This window comes from Condylostylus longicornis, unplaced genomic scaffold, assembly GCF_029603195.1.
Source record: "Condylostylus longicornis isolate FDR11 unplaced genomic scaffold, ASM2960319v2 ptg000110l, whole genome shotgun sequence".
Classification (NCBI taxonomy): Eukaryota; Metazoa; Arthropoda; class Insecta; order Diptera; family Dolichopodidae; genus Condylostylus; species Condylostylus longicornis.
The window spans coordinates 1,370,754-1,391,736 of record NW_026578078.1 but is presented as its reverse complement, the minus strand read 5'-3'; the positions used below and the strand labels follow the sequence as shown (position 1 = coordinate 1,391,736).

General features: G+C 24.0%; 2 protein-coding genes across 9 annotated transcripts in view; one reads left to right on the top strand and one right to left on the bottom strand.

The window, feature by feature from the left end:
- The first annotated feature begins 382 nt into the window (after positions 1 to 382).
- LOC129614468 (dnaJ homolog subfamily C member 16) lies at positions 383 to 6,539 on the top strand. Of its 2 annotated transcripts, XM_055529065.1 has the most exons (10): positions 383 to 723; positions 833 to 1,377; positions 1,438 to 1,618; positions 1,751 to 1,965; positions 2,023 to 2,183; positions 2,237 to 2,491; positions 3,270 to 3,495; positions 3,553 to 3,585; positions 3,642 to 4,024; positions 4,127 to 6,539. In XM_055529065.1, exons 1-10 carry the CDS (start codon positions 545 to 547, stop codon positions 4,355 to 4,357), a joined length of 2,409 nt encoding a protein of 802 aa, XP_055385040.1. In that variant the 5' UTR covers positions 383 to 544; the 3' UTR covers positions 4,358 to 6,539. The 2 variants fall into 2 exon arrangements, with proteins under 2 accessions (XP_055385040.1, XP_055385041.1); XM_055529066.1 differs by lacking the exon at positions 3,553 to 3,585 and having other exon boundaries at positions 4,127 to 6,538.
- A 1,069-nt stretch (positions 6,540 to 7,608) lies between these two features.
- The window catches only part of LOC129614489 (GATA zinc finger domain-containing protein 14-like), a 66,100-nt gene continuing 52,725 nt past the window's right edge, over positions 7,609 to 20,983 (bottom strand). For 6 of the 7 annotated variants that reach the window (XM_055529096.1, XM_055529093.1, XM_055529095.1 and 3 more), the window contains 2 exons: positions 14,670 to 14,746; positions 7,609 to 9,952 (listed from right to left, as the gene is read on the bottom strand). In XM_055529096.1, the coding sequence (XP_055385071.1) occupies positions 8,858 to 9,718 (861 nt within the window). In that variant the 5' untranslated portion in view covers positions 9,719 to 9,952; positions 14,670 to 14,746 and the 3' untranslated portion in view covers positions 7,609 to 8,857. Of the gene's footprint in view, positions 9,953 to 14,449; positions 14,604 to 14,669; positions 14,747 to 20,983 lie in introns of all 7 variants that reach the window. The other variant, XM_055529100.1, reaches the window with a different exon arrangement.

Here is a 20,983-nt window from a genome sequence, read left to right as displayed (position 1 = left end):
AATAACACATTTAATTTCAATTTGTAAAAAAAGTTTGCGTAAAGAGAAAATAAATTAATGAGTTTTGCTTAAATTTCCTTTTTTACAGATAGCATTTTATATCTTTAATATTTCAATTGACAGATATTATAGATGTAAAATATTTATTAATATTTTAAATTTTTGGCTTTAAAGAGAAACAATTTTTGTGTTTATCGGAAACGGAAAGTGAAAATTATGTCAAATATTCACGCAAATATTCATTAGCTGTCATGTAAACACAGCTAATGAATTTCTGTACATAAATGTAGGTTCAAAGTTTTGTGTTCGCATTTTGTAATATTTTTGGTTTTATATATTTGGTAATACCAATTCTGACATATTTAAGTTACCTGAGAAAAAAAAAATTGCAGTGTCCAAAAAGATCGATAGCTTTAGAAAAATTTTTAAAGAAAATATTTAGTTTTTAGTTTTTCAAAACTAAAAGGCATAACTTAAACTATTATTTAGAGTTTTATACAATATCATTTAATTGAAGCTAGATTTTGCGGCTACCATATTGTGTATGAAAATGCGCTATGACAGCTTTCCCAGAATAAATGTCCAGGTTTTAATTATATTAATTTCATTATGCACAACTCAAATCTTGGCTGATATAGGCGATCCTTATAAAATTCTGGGAGTGTCAAGACAAGCTACAACTCAGGAAATTCGAAGAGCTTATAAGCAATTGGCTAAAGAATGGTAATGATTTTTCCTAAAAATAAAAAATTTTTGTTTGTCAGATGTGTACTGAAAATGATAACAAATGCATGTACATATATATCTTTTTAACGTATAAATAATTTTTAAGGCATCCTGATAAATCTGCAAATCCTGACGCGGAAAAGAGATTCGTTGAAATAAAACAAGCTTATGAGCTTTTATCAGATTCAGAACGAAGACGAGTTTATGACCAGCATGGTATAACTAATGAAGACTCGCATATGTTTCGTCAACGACATGATTATAGCCAGTATGGGAGATTTGCAACTGACCCATTTGAAGAATTTTTTGGACATCATTTTCATTTTGATCAAGATATAAGTTTATACCACAAATTGTCCATAACCACAAAATATTTTGATCAAAATATCATTCCAAAAAGTTCAACGGTGCCACATATATTAATGTTTTATACAGATTGGTGCTTTAGATGTATTCGAGCTGTTGGTGCCTTTAAAAAAATGATAGACACATTGGAACCTTTAGGTGTCAATTTTGCAACAGTTAATGCTGCTCATGAACAACCTTTATTGCGCAAAATAGGCATTGATGAAGTACCAAGTATGGCATTAATTTTGAACGGACATGGATATATTTACAAAGAAAATGTGTATAATGTTCAAAAAGTTGTCGGTAAGTTTTGCTGTATAGATTCTATATTTAATTAAATTTTTAACATATTTCTTGTTCAAGACTTTATTCGGAGAAAACTTCCGTATCGACTTATTCAAGGTTTAAACGATGGAACATTAAATGATTTTTTGGAAAGTTGGATGGATAATCGTGCGCGAGCACTTGTAATGGAACCTAGAGACCAACCTAGACTCAGATACTTAATAGCTGCATATGCCTTTCGTTATCGTGTAGCTTTTGGGTAAAATATAAAAATTTTTTATTGTTAAAGAAAAATTCTAAAATCAATATAGTAGCAATTTATTATAATAATTTTTCCTTTTGGAACTTTCGTTATAAACAGAAGGTTTATGTTTTCAATGTCTTAATTCAGGTTCGTCCAGTTGAATTCACCAGAAACCAAAGAAATTCAGGAGCGCTTTAAAGTTCATCCAAGTCTGGATACTCTTTTAATATTTAACGAAGACTCAACCCGGGCAGTGGCAAGTGTTTCGATGTCAGATATCCCAACGCAAACTTTAAACAATGTGATTTCCGCAAACCAATATTTAGCTTTACCTCGGCTTTCATCACAAGAAATGTTAGAAGGTAAAGTCTTGAAAATTCCTAAAAATTTTGTGCGTAATTTCTGAAAAATTTTTAAAGGCGTATGTCCAGCTGAATGGAATAGACCTAGAAAGCGTTTATGTGTAATCCTCGTTACAGAAAATACTGATGCGCATAACTATGCGAGACATGCTTTAAGGCAAATTGCTTTGCAAAGTGGTTACAGTTCCGAAAGAGTTAGATTTGCCTACATATTTCAAGTAATATTTTAAAAAATTTGAATTTATTTGAAAGTGAATATATTATTTTTTAGGACAAACAATCAGATTTTATTAGCGCTTTATCAAAAGGATCTTCAGATGACACTTTATTGAGATTAGTAATAATTTGGCGAAGGGATACATCTCATATTAAATATGAATGGGTTACTGGCACACGACTAAGTATTCAAAAGCGGGAAAATGAGTCCGACGAACAAACATTTAATCATACTAAACAAAAACTGGATGACACAATACAAAGGCTTCTGAGAGCTTCAGAAGCGTTAAGTTATGAAGCGTTAGTTAAGGTAATGATTCACTGAATATATTGCAAATTCTAAAAATTTTATTTAGAAATAAGATTTTGTTTATTACTTTATTTTACGTACTGGAAAATTGCACTTTGACACGAAAATTCCAACTGGCTCGTTGGTCTAGGGGTATGATTTCCGCTTAGGGTGCGGGAGGTCCCGGGTTCAAATCCCGGACGAGCCCCAGTTCCTAACTTTTTTTTTTGTTAGTGATTTAAATGATATTTAATTTATCCAAATTAATATTTAGAAAATTAATGATATTAATATTATTTTAAATAGTTTAATATTGAAAAGCATTGCCAATTGAGTTAGTTGCGTATTATTTTGCACGCGATAAAATAAAAATGTGTGTTCATTTAAAGATTAATGCTAATGCCATACAATTTAACAAAAGTTTTTTTTTAACAACAAATACATCATATAGCCATGCCCTTTATTATAAATGTTTATTATATTATATTTATATTATATAATGTAAATATTATATTATATAATATTTATCTTGCATATATTTATATTTATTTGTAAGAAATGTAAAACAAATATATAAAATTCTATATATATGTGTAATGCTATATTAAAGTAATGATTTTTCCAAATTTGTAACAACTGGCTCGTTGGTCTAGGGGTATGATTTCCGCTTAGGGTGCGGGAGGTCCCGGGTTCAAATCCCGGACGAGCCCAAGTAAACTTTTTTTTTTCCATTTTAAATTTTTGATTTTTGTTTTGTTTTTAATGATTTACATATGTATAATTCCTATCAATCTTTTAGGATTTGTTAGATGAACACGCTCAAGGGGCTTTGGGGAAAGTACTGAACAAATTACTTTTCTTTGTGGATTATTTAACAGATAATATTGGTCAAGAACATATACTTCCTGCGCTTTCTGTTTTAGCTACTATAGCATTCATGTTTTTAGTCGGTTATTTAATGGTTTATTTAGTTAGATTGGAAGAAGAAAACTTAAAACGCAAAGGAAAATTGGATACTAATAACGGTATAAAAATAAATGTCTCTTTAAAAATTCAATTCTAACTAATTTCAATTTTTATAGTTTTAAAAAAAGCTTATCAACTTTTTTATTTTGGTAGTTTTAATTTATTTTTTAAAGTTTAAAAAATAATTAAAAAACTCTTATTTTAGACAAAAAGTTGGGATCATACGTACCGGAATTAAAATTACATGAGTTAAGGGCTGAAAAATACAATGGTATGGTTCGACTATTAAAGCCAGGGTGTCGAACAATAATATTAGTAACAGATTTGCAATCTCGTCCAAAATTAATACCCGGATTTCATAAGGCTGTTTGGCCTTATCGTAAAAATAAAACTTTATTATTCGGACATATGCTGATTGAAAAGGGATTGAGTTGGTATGCAGAGTTACTAAGATTATCGTTATCAGAATCGCGTGACTTACAAATTAATCCCCGTAATTGCATTGGTACTGTTATCGCTTTGAATGGTCACAGGAAATATTTCTGCATGTATCATGCAAAACATCCAGAATCCAAACGTGGTGCCAAAGTAAGTTTCAAATTATTTTTTAACAATTTTTCAGATTTTATTTACAATAAAAGAGTGTTTTTTTTTTAAGTTTGTCTAACATGTAAAAAATAATTTTTTCAGAGAATGTTAAAAATGACGCGTCGGTTGACAAGACGGAATGATGATCCAGAAGCAGGAGCTTTTCTCGGTATGGACAGCGCATCTGACGATTCTGATACAAGTGAATTTGAATCAAAAATACTTCTTGAAGAAAACTTATTAGACGGTTTAAGTAATTGGTTAGATCGCTTATTTGAAGGCACAACACATCGATATTATATAAATTATTGGCCAGATTTCCCTACAAAATAAAAAAAATTGTAACCCTCGCTCGAAAATATCAAAAAGGCAATTTAATCTGAAAATAAATAAAATGAAATGAAAACGTTTTAAAGATACATTTTTTTAAGCGAGTAATACTAAAATTTCTTTTTATATGTGTAAGAAATGCCTTTAAAATTTTTCAAATAACAGTAATTATACAGATAGGAAAATAATTGTTTTGAAAAATTTGTTATTGCTTTAATTTTTGTATTAATACAAAAAAGGAGAAAAAGAACTAATAATTTAAAATGATAAAATTATTATTATAATTTAACTATTTAAAGGTTGTCGTTACCTGTATTTTATTTTTTTATTTTTATTAAAGTTGAGGAGGACAAACTTACATTTAATTTAATGCTATGATATCAAAGTTATTGTGTATTGATATTTTTGTTTATAAAATTTATTTCACTTTTGGGAAAATTGTAATTGTTATAGAAACGTATTATTACACGATATATTAAACTAATTGGCCGATTAGGTTTTGAAGCATTTGCACTTCCTGATCTTATTCATATTTTATTTGCTATCGAAATTTAAACTAATTTTAATAATTGCGAAATTTTGTTTTTTCTTTGTTTCAATATAATATCTAAATTAATATAATAACATTTTCAATTTGATCATGATAATTATAATTGTAGAGCACACAATTATAAAATTTAGAATAATATTAAATATCAGGGATGTAATCGACTTCAAAATCGCCTTGCCAAAATATATTTTAAGTATTTTGTTACCTCTAGTCATATTCAAATTATATCTAAAATTAACTTATTTTTTGTTATATCTATTTATTTTAATTATAAATAAATAAAATTTTCCTGACTTGAGAATTTTTAGGAATAAAAATATATTTTTTAATAGAGAAGTTTTAGATCAATTGAAATTTTTAAGTGTATTTTCAATAAAGAGTTTTGTAGTTTAGAAAAATAATTTTTTTATTGATATGTTTTACTAAAATTCAGATATTGCATTAATATATCGGATTTTACATAAGTACAGATTTGTTTTATATTATCATAACACTTTTAAAAGTATTAAAATCATTTTAGCAAATATAATTTTATGCAAATTGAATTGTAATTATAAAAAAAATTAAGTTTCGTGGTTATAGTACGTATTTCAGAATTACACTTGTAATTTTATGTTGACCATAAAATTTTACCACTTAATTCTAATATTTCGAATTATAGCATTTCATCGAATTCGTTTTAAATAAAATATAATTCAAAATTCTATGATTTTAAAATAGGATTATTTTAAATCAGTTTCTTCTTTAATTTTGGAAATGAAAGCAGAAAAAAACAATATCTTGCAAGAAAATTCGAAATTAAGGTTATTTTAAATACTTATATTACATAAAAATTTAAATATAATATTTTTAAAGCACAACTAAAATTTACTATAATAAAATATAAACTTACAAAAAAATTATTTTCAAGAATAAAATTGGAAAGAGGAAGATAAAAATTGGCATCCAAAAATAAAATTATAATTCAGTTTATTTATTAACCAAAACCTGAAAATTATATTTATAAATATAATAATGATTACAAAAATTTTATTCATATTTTGAAAACTACTCAGCTGAAAATTGTACCAAAAATTTTATTATATAAAAGAATTATAATGTTTTAATAGGTTATTACAAATGAATATAAAATAAATATACGTAGATTAGAATATTTATTATTAATAGAAAAAAATATATTCGACACTTTTAATTATCTTTTTTTATTTTAGTAAGAATATAGCCAATTACTGAAATATCTTTTTTTTAAATAGCTTATAGTAAATTTCATTTTATTAGATTAGAAACAATAAGTGCATTAAAAATCAAACAAGAAAAAAATTATAGATTTGCGAACATTTTATTATATTCAATACTTGCTTAGACTCTTGCCATTTTACTCTTATTTGTTTAGTTTAAAGAACAATTTTGTACTTTTGGCTTAAAATCCATATACATTTTTGAATTGATAAATATTTTGCCATTTCTTATTCAATATACAATTTATATTTTTTTGCTATAAAACTTGTACTTGCCAATTACATTTGATAAATTGATTTCAAAGTCGCAAATCGCTATTTCATTCTTTATTTTTCTTATTTTACAAAAGCTTTAAGCTTTTGATTATTGCGATTATTGCAATGTTTCTAATAACCAAATTTTGAAATGTAAAGAATTAGAATTTTATAATAATGGTGAAATTTTTTTATATTTCACATTTTTACTTTAATTTTTCACATACATGCGATTGATAATTTGTAAAAATATATACATATGTTATCATACAAAAATATTTATATATATATATAAAAATGATGTACATATAATTGTATAATTGAAACTTAAATTGCGGAAAATTCTCGTTGACCAGAATTTTTATTTCATGTTTTCGAAATTAAATACTACATTTAGTAATCAAAATTCAAACTAGTGAGATTTTTGCTAAATAAATATGAAATATTAAAAAAAAGAAGTAATAGTAAAATTAAATTAAAATAAAAATCATTTTAATATAAAAATAAAACTCTAAATAAAAATTCAAATAAAAAAAAAAAATGAAAAGAATGAAAATGATTTAAGAATTTATATTAATTTAGCTTGAAAATAAAGAGATTATAGAATAATAATAAAACGTTCACCCTTTTATCAAAATAAATCAAATGAAAATTTAAATAGTAATAAATAAATAAATAAATAAATAAAGATGAAAGAAAATAAAAATCTTTGTATCCAAATTGTGAAAATGAAAATAATTAAAATCGTTAAAAAAATGAATATGGTTTTTTTTTTATTATTTTTTTGTTATTAGACATTTTGTTTTAAAATTAAAATTAAATAAAATGTGGTAATATTGTGTACAAAAAGTTTGCATTCGTGGCAAAGGTATGAATACGGCTTTTATCATCTTGGAATTAAATATCTTCAAAATTCAAAAGTAAGTTCAATATTTTAAGTAAATTTTGTATGTAAAATGTTAAATATAATTATTTTCTTTTTATCTTAAAAAATTTTTGGAAATTCGAACAAAGCTGTAAATCTTTTCACGGTCTTATAAAAATATAAAACTGAAAATAATTAAAAAATAAATAAAACAAGAAATTTAATTATTTTCTCCTATTTTAATTTTTCAAAACGTAATACATACATAATAGTTTCATTAGATTTAAATATTTATTTTAACCAGTAGTTATGTAAAACTTATATGGATAATATATTAGTTATATAATTTAAATACATACATGATTTTCATATGCATATTATACAAATATTAAATTATTTCTTTTTTAATTCTATAATTTTTTTTTTTTAAAGATTAAAAAAATAATTAAAAGTAGTTATGCAGAGGTTCTGTTTCTTATTTTTTAACAAAGAATCATCAAATTTTTAAAAATTAATTTTTTTATGCTTTAAGCTCTTTCAAAATTTTTGTTATTATGCAAACTTATTAATTCTATTTTTGTTTTATGATATAATGTAAATATAATTTTAAATTTATAATTAAAAATATTTTAAGCTGTTCTATATTTTATTTTTCACGAAATGGAATTTTCAATATCAAAATATGAAATTACTCATAATCTCAATTTCGGAAAAAAATTGAACAGGATAGTCTAGGACAAAAACAAAGCTTGCGTTTTGCTTTTTCATTAATTCTTTATCACAGCAAGCGTTAATACAGTTACACATTAATTAAATTGTTTTACATTTTTGTTATATAATATATTTTTTATAAACATATTTGCATATTATACTAAAATACAAAAACCCTTTGTATTTTAGTATTTTATTATAAACTTGTAATCTTTACGCGCTGTTCATATTTCTCATTTCTTTTCTACACATTTTACCGTCATGCAACTAGAAAACATGTACAATACAAGGTCTTTTATTATTTTCGGTTTAGTATATTTTTAGAAACATATAACAAATTTTAAAAAATTTTAAAATATGATTTATCGTTCACTAAAATTTACCAGTGGATATTTGATTTGAAATAAATACATAGTTGCATGTTATACGTAGCTACATAAATATACATATGTACATATATGTATACATAATGTATTACAAAAACTAACGAATCACTACAAAATATCGGACTTTGTTTTCCAAATGCGTCCAAAGATGAGAAATTAAAACAAAATACAAGTTATATCAATATAATATTATTTTCTATATATTAAAGTTATACTCGTATCAATATAATATAATTCTTATTTTATAATTATTTAAACATAGCTATACAAATATAATTTTTTCAAGGCGACTTTATATTTTCCATAATAATTACTATGTATATTTCTCTTACAGTTTATTATAAGGAATCAAAAATTGATTTTTATGTTATGAGATAACTAATTTTCCATTTAATTCTTAAAAATATAAAATATAGATATTCTAAAATAGGATTTTATTTATTTTTAATTAAAGTTTTATTTAAAAAAAAAATACAGCATCTTTTAAATTTGAAAATCTTATCGTTTTGTTTTATTTTTCATTGTAAATCTTCTCCAAAAGCTTTGTTTTTCAGTAGACTGTGTTGGTTGGCTATCATAATCATATTCTCTATTGCTACCATTTGAATAATCATTATAATTATTACTGCTATTTGTTAATGATGCTGAATTATAATGTTGTTGTGATTGATTTTGATGTTGTTGCGGCAATAATTGTTGTTGATGCGACTGTTGCTGCTGTTGTGAGCTGCTGCTATTCTTTTCACCTCTTAACATATCAAGAAAATTATCTGATTTTCTAGATGGTTTCTGATGATCACCAGTTGCACCAAAACGTAATGCTTCAGCACGTATTTCAGCTTTCAATTGTTCTTGATTAATATTTTCAATACGAAATTCATTTGGATCTTCAACGAAAGCTTGTTGTAAATCTCGCATAATTTTTTTTCTTATTGTTTTTTTCATGCTTAAATGACGTTCCAATGTTTTAACATCACCGCTAGTTAATGTCTTACTATTATCACGTTTCTTTTTTGAATTTTTTTTATTATTACTATTATTGTTGTTATTTAAAGCATTTGAATCAATCATTTGTTGCTGATGTGGATGATGATGATTATTATTATTGTTGTTATTATGTAGATGATCATATGAAGAACCATATGAAGAATGATCATCAATATCATTACTATTACTACTACCATAATTAACTACATTACTATTTCCGTTTTGATAATGATGATTCATATTATGATGATTGTAATGACTTAAATTATTTGTTGGATGTAATTGGTTATTATTATGCATTGTATATCCACTACTTCCACTTAATCCAAATATATCCCTAAGATGAGGAATTGAACGCTCTGATGAAGACATTTTTAAATTTTCTTTTATTTTCCTTTTATATAGTTTGGATATTTATTATTATTTTTTTCTTGTTTTTGATTCACTATGATGCAGTTAGTCTTCTTCTTCTTTATAACACAATTTAATATGTGGACTTAGTTGATTTCTTTGTTTTTAAATCCCTAATACCATATAGTCTGGAAACTCGTAATAATTATATTTAAATTTAAAGATGTAAAATGTTTTTTTTTGTCTGTTTTTAATCTGGAAATAAAGAAAAGTAAAAGTTGAATTAATTAAAAAATATATGTAACATTTAAAAATCGTTTCTCTGTAATTTTGTATATATGTAAATATTTTAAATATTAAAATTTTGTGCGTTTTTTTTTTTGTTTTATGTATGTATATTGCTTTGTTTGTTATTACTATTGTAAATTATATTAAAATTATTGCATTTTGTACCAGAATTTATTTTCCAGTTAATAATATTTTTATAAAGTATTTCATTCATTTTAATTTCGAGTATTAGTTTTAGCCCAACTATTCAAAAGTAAGTATAATTTGATTTGATATAATTTGATATACAAGAATCTCCATCTTTCTGAGCTACTTATTAACAATTTTGTGTTTTAATAAAATATTTCGTCATATATTAATTTTATTAAATGTATGTAAAAAAAAAAACAAAATATTTTATCTTTAAAGGAAGACAGTATTTTTTTAAAAGAGAACAATGCTCGTGAAGCAATGTTCTTACGTGGGGGTAGTTGAACATGTCTCATTTCCAGTATTTTACTTTCAATACAGTTTGTACAATTTTTATAATTAAAATTGGTAAACTATATTGGTGTTCTGGGTACCTACCTATGATTTGATACTTTAATTCAATATTACCGAAAGTACATACATAGACCAAATCATATTGGAACTGAATCGACTTTTCAATTGATATTTAGTAAAAAGATTAAATTATTGTTAAAAGAAGAGAATAATAAAAAATTTTGGGAAAGAGATTTTGAAAAAAAAAAAATAAAAAACTTGTTTTAAATAATTTTTATGGAACTTTTCCTGGAATTTCTCTATTTGGAAATTAATTATAATAATTTTAATATTAAAATAACCTTCTAATGTGTGTATAGCTGTTTTTTGAATTTTTTTAATAAAATTATAATACCAGGAACACTTAAAAAATCAATATATTATAAATAATATGAAAAACAATACAAACTTATTTGATTCAATTAATAAATAATTCAAAATGGTGTTGTAAACGGCACATATTTTCATATTTCCTTCCTTTTTTCTCATTTTAATACACTTATACTTTAGCACATATTATTGATATTAATTTTCCTTGAAAAGTTATAAAATTATCTTCAAAAGTAACTTTATAAAATTAATAAAAAAAATATAATTATATACTTATAAATAACGATTCTTTTGTTCTTTTGTCTACCATTGTTATATAGAGAAAAAACCAAAAAAAAAAATTATAAAAAATGAATCTGTTCTTTATTTAATTTTTATTACAAAAAAAAAATCAAAATTAAAATTTATTATTCGTGGGCGATTTTGATCTCATTCACTGACTATAAGCTAAAAATTTCAAACAATCACAAGCAAATTATGAGTTTGTTAGTTCTACATATACTTTTAAGAAATATGGGATTAGAAAAAGGGAGCAATAGTAAAATAAATTTATGCAAATATTATAAAATAATAAAATAATTAATTAGAATTAAAAATAGTCTTGATATTTATTCAAAATAAAGAATTCACTATAATTGAATTTCATTTTTTTATAATTTCATTTAATTCGGCATCATAAGCAATAAAATTAAAATGAATTGAGATAAAAAAAATTCAATATACTTCTTCTTTTTTAGGAAAAAAATTATGTCATTCCCCCATAGTTATATAAATAAATTATAATGTACTTGGAATTATTATGAGAAATCAAGGACAAAATTAAATGCTTTTTGCTTAAAAAATTTACTAAAGTAGACATTAAAAATTATTTTTCTAATAGTTTTTTTTTCTAATTAATCTGTCATTTAATCCTTCCCAGATTATTGATATTATTTAAAAATAAAATATAAAAAATGCAAACATTAATTAAATATAAAATTCGGTTATTTTTATTTTTAGTGTTAAAATAGAAGCCAGAAGTAAATTGGAATAGTATAGAGCATTGCTCAGAATCTAAATTATACTCTTTATATTGTCGACATGGAAATAGTATATAAGACCCAAATCAAAATTTAATTATAAATTTTGCACATAATTTTATAAATTATTTCAGAACATTTAATAAACTTTGATTTTTAAAATTTGTACATTTCAATCCATCTTCTTAAAGATACTTAAGTTAACATTAAAAATATATATTCTATGTTCAGACAAATAAACCATACTAATCGTACATTCAATGGAAATTTTAGAATGTGCGAAACTGAAATATAAACTCAAAGTAAAATTAATTGTTAATACAAAGCGCAACGAGGTTCTGCAATAGTTTTTTGACTAATCGATTGAAAAAGAAGTTTATAAATGTATTAAGATTTTACTTAAAAAATATTAGGAAGAAATAAAAAAGGGTATTTCTTAAAAACGTGCGTTTTCTATAAATTAAAAACAATTTCAGAATTTTTAAAAATAATAAAAATTACGGACTTTTAATAATTCTGTTCTAATTGAGATCTTAATATTAAGATCATTGAATAAATCAAAATTACAAAATACATTCAAATGTAGCGTGTTCGATAAATCACTATGCTACAAAGGAAGCAAGTTTGAAAAATTGTAGCTGTGAAAGGACGCGTAGAATAGAAAACTTTTAAATATTAAATATAATAACAGCCTAATCGTGTACCTCGCTTTTTCATCTCACTTTTTGTTTACTTTTAAATAAGAATTTTTGGCAAGTAAAATCGTGATCACGCGCGACACTTCCCTTAGACTAATCACTAGGAAGCTGCAAAATATTGACTATATTACAAAGCTGCATAAGGAAACTTTTTAGTTTTTCCGAATACGTAATTATATAAAAGAAAATGCCACATTTCAGAAAAAAATCCGTCTTTCTAATTTTTTTTTGTCTTTTTTTTTGAAAATCGACATTTAAATGTATCGATTATTTTAGTAATTTCAATATAACAAAATTACGTAATTTAAGAACAAAATTAAAAAACATGACTGAGAACATAGAAAATAAAGGACAAATGTGGCGCATATTACATTTTTTTAACATTCTCTGAACTTCAAATCTAATTAATTAAATTATTAAAAATTAAAAAACTTTTATTATTAAAATTTAATTAGAGAAAATCTGCCTAATTAATCTAAAATCTAATTTTATCTAAATTGCAATAACGAAATATACATATGTACATATGTATGTACATATGTATATCCGCTACAAGAATTTTCACTCACTCTTTGTGTTAGAAAAAAAAAACAAAATTGAGTGAGAAGTAGATAAAGACTTCGCCGGATCAATTCCAATATGTACATACACATATTTATACAGAAAGCATTTTGTAGTGATTTTATATAACCACACACTTGATTATTCAAACAAAACAAAACACATACATATATACATATATTTATTATTTATTAATAAAATTACACAAATTTCCTTCACCTTAAATTCTAATGACCTGCTGTTTAGCAAAGAACCTTAAGTTTACTAAAAGTTTCAATTTATCTTCAATAATTTCAAAAATATAATTAAAATTTAAAAGAGAAAAACATGTTTAAACGAGAATAGGTAGAGTTGATCGTGTCAACTCTACGATCTTAAAAGTTGTTTTATAATTGATACATTGTTTTACAGGATTATTTCATACGTGTATATGACAGTTACCCCATAGACTCATACCATCTCAAAGACTTTCAGCACTTTAGTTTCAATAGTTCCCACAATACATGACCGAATGACTTTTAAAGTTGTATGGTAGCTTTTACATTCACACAAGATACAATATAGCAACAACAATAAATTATTTGCTTGTGCGAAATTTCAAGATACTCTGGATTCTGTAATTTACGAGATACTGTTAAAAAACTTTGGAAGTTGTATAGCAGTTACCTGAACCACTTCCTCGATCACATCTAATTCGAATGGGTTCTGGCATTTACAACAATGCTATACTATAATAAAACATTTGTCCAAAATTAATTTAATTAATTTTTGAGTTATCGCTGGGACCGACGAATCAAAACATATATACTTGCCTTTATGTCTCAGACCATTATTTCTAAGCGCTACAAACGAAATGGCAAATATATAATACCTTGTGAATTGTACATATGTACGTTCGTAAACGGGTATAAAAATACATGTATTTTGAAATTTCTATTCTACGAAGAAAAAAAAAAGAATAAATTTACGTCAGCATTAAAAGCGATTAATAACGTCATGATCCGTAAAAAAATTTAAAATTAAATTTTAAAATTTTCATATAGAAAAAAAATCTAAACAAAAAAGTAATTTTTTTTCTCTCAAATACTGGTTTTTTGTAATAATAAATGTTGTATTTGTATTTAACCGTAAATTTGTTAAAATAAAAACATAAAATAAAATTGTGATAACAAAGACTTGGCGTAAAACGCGATTTCTAATTGGATGCATGCAAATTAAGTTTTGATTGTTTCAAAGCTTGCGTGAAATTTACAATGAAATTAAAAAAAAATCATTTATTTTATTAAAAAAACAGTAAAATTTTAATATGTAAGTATGTATATTTAATTATTTACTTGTATGGATTTTGGTTTATCTAAATTTTTTTCTTCAACCTGCACTTTGACTCTATTTGTAATATGTGCTTTTTAGTTCTTTAAGGGTTTTTTGTTAAGGATGATTTGTAAAATACCAAAATTCCCTTTAACCGATTAGTTGTTAAACAACGTGCTGTTTAAAGAAAATATTTTTTAAATGTACATACACGTACAGAAAGAGATTTATTTATTTACTTACTTTTCTCTATAAAACGATCATAAATTTGTAGTCGTATTTACAAAGCAATGGTAATCCTTCGACTTGTTGGTCCAACCCTAGAAGAAGAACAAAAATTAATAAAAATGTAAGTTCATTGATGATTGAATAAGAAAACAGTTAACTATGTTAATTTCGTGATACATATATGTATGTACTTATATAATTTCTTATATGGTAAGATACTTTTTCATCTATTAAAATTCAATAACGCTAATGTTTTCAAGGAAATATGTGAAATGTGATGACTCGGTATTTGTCTTTAAAAAGTAAACTATTTAATAATGTCTATGAGCGGATAAAATTTCGAACTTCTGCGATTTTCTGTTTACTAGAAAATTTATATCAAAAAATTGGAATTTTAAAACTGTAGGTTAGGATGCTCATTTTGACATAGGTACTTTTATACGAGCGTTCTGATAAAATTTAAGAAAAAGAATGTTATTTTTTTTGCGTTTCTTCGTTTTTCTTGGGTTGTGTGTTTTGGTACAATTTTTTGAGTTAAATTTAGGACAGGGTGTAGGGAGTTCTGTAAAGAAATTTGGTTCTATATAGAGAAATTTCTTAAGAAACACTAAATTTAATGGAAAGTGATAGTCTAATTTTAATAAAAGAATGCTGTTCTATAGAGAATTTATACATTCAAAATTTTATATAAATAAATTTGGAAGGATTTATTAAAAAATTTTTAAATAAATATAGACTTTACTGACTTAGAACATTGTATATTTATACATAAAAATATTACAAACCAATAAAGTAATTTTTTAAAAAATGAAAAAGGTGTGAATCAATATTTTATCCATTTGAAAACGGACGAATAAATTTCATTTTTTTATTAAAAAAAGATTCTGCGATGGCACCAAATTTTGTATGTTGACTTTTGAGTCGAAATGCCTTTCCTCATTGTAGGAAAATATAAATGAATTATTTTTAGTGTGATATCTGTTTGTCGTGTAGCTTAATTTTGGCTAAACCCATTTTAATGAAAATTTATAACAGAGTTTATTTTGGTCATGTAACAAATTGATAAATTTTTGGGATATGCCGAGTATTAAGAACTGGACTATGGGCCGAATTAACATTTTTGAGCATATACAAAGAAATAAACAATTAATTTCCTTGAAATTTAATTCTCCAACTCAAGGTTAAAGCAATAAATTTGAAAATAGAACTTTTATTAGGGGCAAATTCTATATTTACCATATTTTCGGAACTAGTTGACGGAATTTCTTGAAATTTAAAATTTCAGCTCTGTATATTAGCGGACTAAGCGACAAAGCTTTCAGCGAAAATTCTAATGGCATAAACTATAAAGTGAATCTCGGCTAACAAAATATTTTATTTTTATTCAAGTTAAAGCTACATTTTTTTACAAATTTCACAACTTTTTATGTAAGAATTTGTTCGTCGTCTTCATTTAGTATTATTTCTATGTAGGTGTTTCATCAATTAGGTTTTTATTTTTCCAAACTTTTTTGCATCGAGGCAAAATTTTCTGATTTCTACAGTATCGAAGGTGAAAAATTAAGTTCAATATTAATACGTACACAAAATTACAATAAATATAGTTTCTAATTTTTATTATTCGATTTCTTTAGCATATAAGTATTATACACTAAGCTAGCAAAAATAGATTAATTTATCATACTAATGTTATACAATCCATTAAAACGATGTAGTTGGTGTTAAAGTATTAAGTTAAAATGACAAAAAGAAAAATGATGAAAAACAAAGAATTACTGTTAAAGTTGTAATGTAAATAAATACAGGTAAGTACCCGTGTTTCTACAAAATGTGCTATTGTGTAAAAAAGTTAATTCTCATGTGAAAAAATAGTTATACACTTTAAGTTTGTATATATACAAGTTGATGATTCATGATTTTTTTTAAGTTCTTTTTTTTCTATATGCGACTGATTTTTATATTACGTAACCGTAAAATTAACAATTTCAAGCCATGTTAACTTATGCGAAAATATTATTTTATGCTATATAATAAAATGGTGTTTAAAATTTACTGTTAAATCAAATCCAATCTATTTTATTGTCTTCATTGTTTGTGCGATTAAAGTTTTTAAGTTAAATTTCTTTTTTTTTTTATTTTTGATTTTAAATGAAAAACAAGAAATGAATTTAAATGAAGTTGCTTCCGAGTTTTTCAACAATTTCGATTAAGGTGAATATATTCAATAAATTGTAAAAAGGTGAAGTTTTTTTTTTATGGTAGCTTACGATTTTTATTTACATTGTAGTAGGTTTCTATAACATAAATTTTCCTTGCCGCAATTAGCTTATCAGTTTATAATAGCTTTTTTTAATTAAATCGACTTACCATTTTCTGCACATATAAAAAATAACAAAAATTATTCAATTTCGAAATTTCGAAAAAAATTGTTTTCCCTGTTCTTTCTTTTTTGCTTAAACTAAGAGCTATTAATCAAGAACAAATATTCAAAATCATATACTCGTACATATTGTGCATAATATTAAAGAAAAGAACTTTATAATTATAAATAGATCATGTAACTTGAAATTAGTATTCAACTTAAATGCTACATTTTTGGAATCGTATGGCGAATATAGCTATATTATATGAAAATTTTAATGAGGAATTCTTAGCGAACTAATTCTTTCTCTATTGAATGCACAAACTCAGCATGTACCCGAAGTTTAAAACACATTTCTAAAAAGTTATGAATTCTTTTTAAATAAATATTATAGAATTTATTATATGCCAAATTGTTATATAATTTCGCCTAATTAATATATTATTAAAAACATATTTTAAAATATGGTCACAAGTGGGTAATCGTCACATTTTTTACATGTATTGGTAAATTTTGTCATATAAAAAGTAAGAGTACAAATTAATATTTTCATTTCAATATATTTTTTTTAAAGTTCTGAATTTGTGGAAATGTCGAATAAAGGGAAAAGTGAATCACTGAGTGAATAAAGTAAAATCTTTTAATTTGATTTTATATTTTTAGAAAGCGCCATTTTCAACAAGGAAATCATTTTTTTTTTGAGAGAAAATATTACAGCAGATTGTTTTAAGGTTCTTTGATTACAAATAATAGTAAAAAATACATGTATAATAAATATAATAATAACAATAATTTAATTTCGTGAAAATTTGTTAACATTTTTGCGTTTTCTCATTTATAACATAAATTATACGGGTTTTTAACGATTTTTGTTTTTTTTTTTTTTATAATTCAGTACGGTTTTTAATTTTCAGTAGATAATATAATGATGTGAGAAATATGAGAAAGTGCAAATTTATACAAAAATAAAAAGTTTATAAGGGTTATAATTATCTATATATAAATATATTTGTAGTTATATCTGTATATATACATATATAGTAATGCTTAAAATTAACTAAACAAATCTATACTTTCATTTTTTAAATAATTTTCAACAATGAATCCATATTTAAATTATATAGGTGTATAAAAATAAAGATGACAGAAAATATCGTAGAATGGAAAAATGATTGAAGAGAGCTGTAAAAATAGAGAGTATGGTGATTTTACATATCGAAATTCTTACCATTTAAAAGGTATTATTATTTTAAATACAATAATAATAATGTAGGTATGTATACACACATTATGCTTATTTGCTCTGTCATGACAATGAAGCCAGTGATTGTACGGAAGATTTTATAATAATAATTTTAATTTTTTTGATATTTTTTCTTAATAAAATTTTAAATTGTAATCTTAAAAATGAATTGTATTAATATCTTTATTTCTTCTTTTAACATATTAGTTCTTTGCCTTACATTCTAAATTATGAAAGTAAAACATTTTAAAATCGAACATAATATTAAAGGTAATCTAGCTATGCTTCTCTTATTTTGTTTAATTTTATATTGAAAATTTTACATTAAAAAATTTATCATAAATTTATATTGGAAAGTGAAAATGATGAGCAAATAACCATAAGTTAGACATTTCCTGTCTTAAAATTGAAAAGTTAATTGATTAAAATTTTAATGAACTGACTTCAGTTTTGTCGATATCTGGAGTCATTTATCTTTTTGTTAACCTGTTGATGCTCCTCTCATCCATAGCAATTTTAACAAAAGACTCAAATGAGAAACTTTAAAAGTTTGCAAATGGTGTATTTTGTGTATTTTGTGTATATAACAAAAATTTTATAGTAGAAAATGATTTTTGTATATTCTATGGAAAAAGTTATTTTTATTAAAATAAGCCATCACTCTTGTACAGGTAAGTTGTGAATATGAAAGTTCAATGTTCATAATAGTTTAACAGACAATGGACCTAAAACCGAACACTATAGCAAAGGAAAAGGAAAAGCACATGATTTTCGATGAAAAAGTAAGAGACTTTTCACAATTCATGGAGCAGTAGATTGTGTTACATCAGTTATTAGTAACAGTTGTTAGTAGCAGAGATGGAAGTAAGAAACAGAGGTCCAATTATCTATAGACAATGAAAGCAGAAACTATATAGAACTAAAACCGATGAATATAGAAGCTATATAGAACTAAACCAAGAAGATTAATTTAATTATGAAATAGGATGGCGCGAGCTGATCTGAAGTAGGGCGAATAGCAATTCCGTTTATATGTAGAACAAAAGAAATCATATAAAACAGATGATTATTATTTTATGAATTTATAACTGAAATATATTAAATTAATGATAGCATACATAATATATTGAAAATTTTCGAAGGTAACACTACAACTTCATCAAAAAATTAATTGCACTTAAGTATTCTAAATTTTTTAAATTTGCATTTGAATACCGTTGTCCCTTTATGTAATTTGAAATTAACAAAACAATTTGTCTTGTATTGTATAGAACTTTTTTCAAATTAAAATTTTCAATATTGTTAATCGAAAATTTTTTTAATACAATCAAAATTTAATAAATTACATATTAAATATTTTATTGAAAATCAATTAAAAATACTATTTAAAATTTTAGAAAATCGTGAAAATGTAACTAATCAAAAAATAATAAATTTTCGGCACCCCTTGGTCCTTTTGTGTGAGTTCATTCTTATATAACAATCAAAAGATTTTTCTCTTTAAAAAATTAACAAGAAAATGTAAAGTTTTTGTATATAGAGTTTTTAATATAGTTTTTTATATTTTGCTCTTTTTTTAAATAGATAAAGAAGATCGTGCTTAGGATTTAATCAAAACTTAATAAAAAAATAATCGCTTTGGTAATACTAAAAGATCAAATTTAGATATGAGAATAGGGGGATAAAGTAGATATGAAACCACAATTATAGAAGAAAAAGTTGATTTTTTTCGTATTTTTCTGTTAATTTTATCACCTTTCTATATACTTCTTCCTCCTCTTCCACCTTCTCATACACCTTGTCCTCCTCTTCCGCCTGCACGTTAAATATATTTTAAAGTTAAAGATGGAAAATTATTGAATATTGTTGTTCACACATAATCAGAAAAAGAAAAAAAAAACGAAATTGAATTGAAATTGATTTGAATGAGTGTGACTAACATGTATAGAATAGATTGAATGTTGATGGATTCGAATTTATCAATTCAGAAATAAAAGTTGAGGGAGAAAAAAAAAACGAAAAACTGAATCGATCAATCGATCGGGTATGACGAATTAGACCATCGTAAAAGAGTGTTTCTAAATAATTTAACACTTAACAATGTACAAATCAAATTGTTATGCTACGTATATAGCCTTCAATTTCTGCTTATTTAATCATTAAAATCACATTATAAAATCAGTAAAATGGCATAATGCTTTAAAGCATGTGATAGCGTGTTTTCGTTTGCAGCGTTATAATTTTTTTAACTCTCTTTTTCATTTTGTTAATCGAATTCACATTTTAAAATATCAGTTTTCCTTTTCGTAATATTGTGTGTTGCAAGAGAATAATTTTTTGTTTTTCTCTATTTTATTGTAAATCTTTGAAATCTAATTTTTATTTGATTGTTTTTCTTTTTTTTTGCACTTTTGGAACGTGCATATACGGCAATATATGGTATTGTTTTTGTATTTTATAATAATCACAATTGTTATAAAAAATGTACTAAAACCTTTACAAGTATGTATAAATTAAAAATTTTTCATTCAAATTTTATATGAAAAGTACATGTTCATGAGAGTATGTATACGTGAATATCTTGTTCACTTTCAAATTAGGTGAAGTGTAACATAACAAAAATGAAAGAGAACAATTACCTTTGGTGTATGTATGTATACATATATTTTATTTAAAGAAATACATAAATATAAGTATACATAAAAAATAATAGAGAAAACGAGA

Bases quoted from the DNA above. Each gene is read 5' to 3' on its own strand.
- LOC129614468 (XM_055529065.1), top strand. From the start codon at position 545: ATGAAAATGCGCTATGACAGCTTTCCCAGAATAAATGTCCAGGTTTTA. The intron at 1,966-2,022 runs GTAAAGTCTTGA...AAATTTTTAAAG, and splicing joins ATCACAAGAAATGTTAGAAG to GCGTATGTCCAGCTGAATGG. The intron at 4,025-4,126 runs GTAAGTTTCAAA...TAATTTTTTCAG, and splicing joins AATCCAAACGTGGTGCCAAA to AGAATGTTAAAAATGACGCG.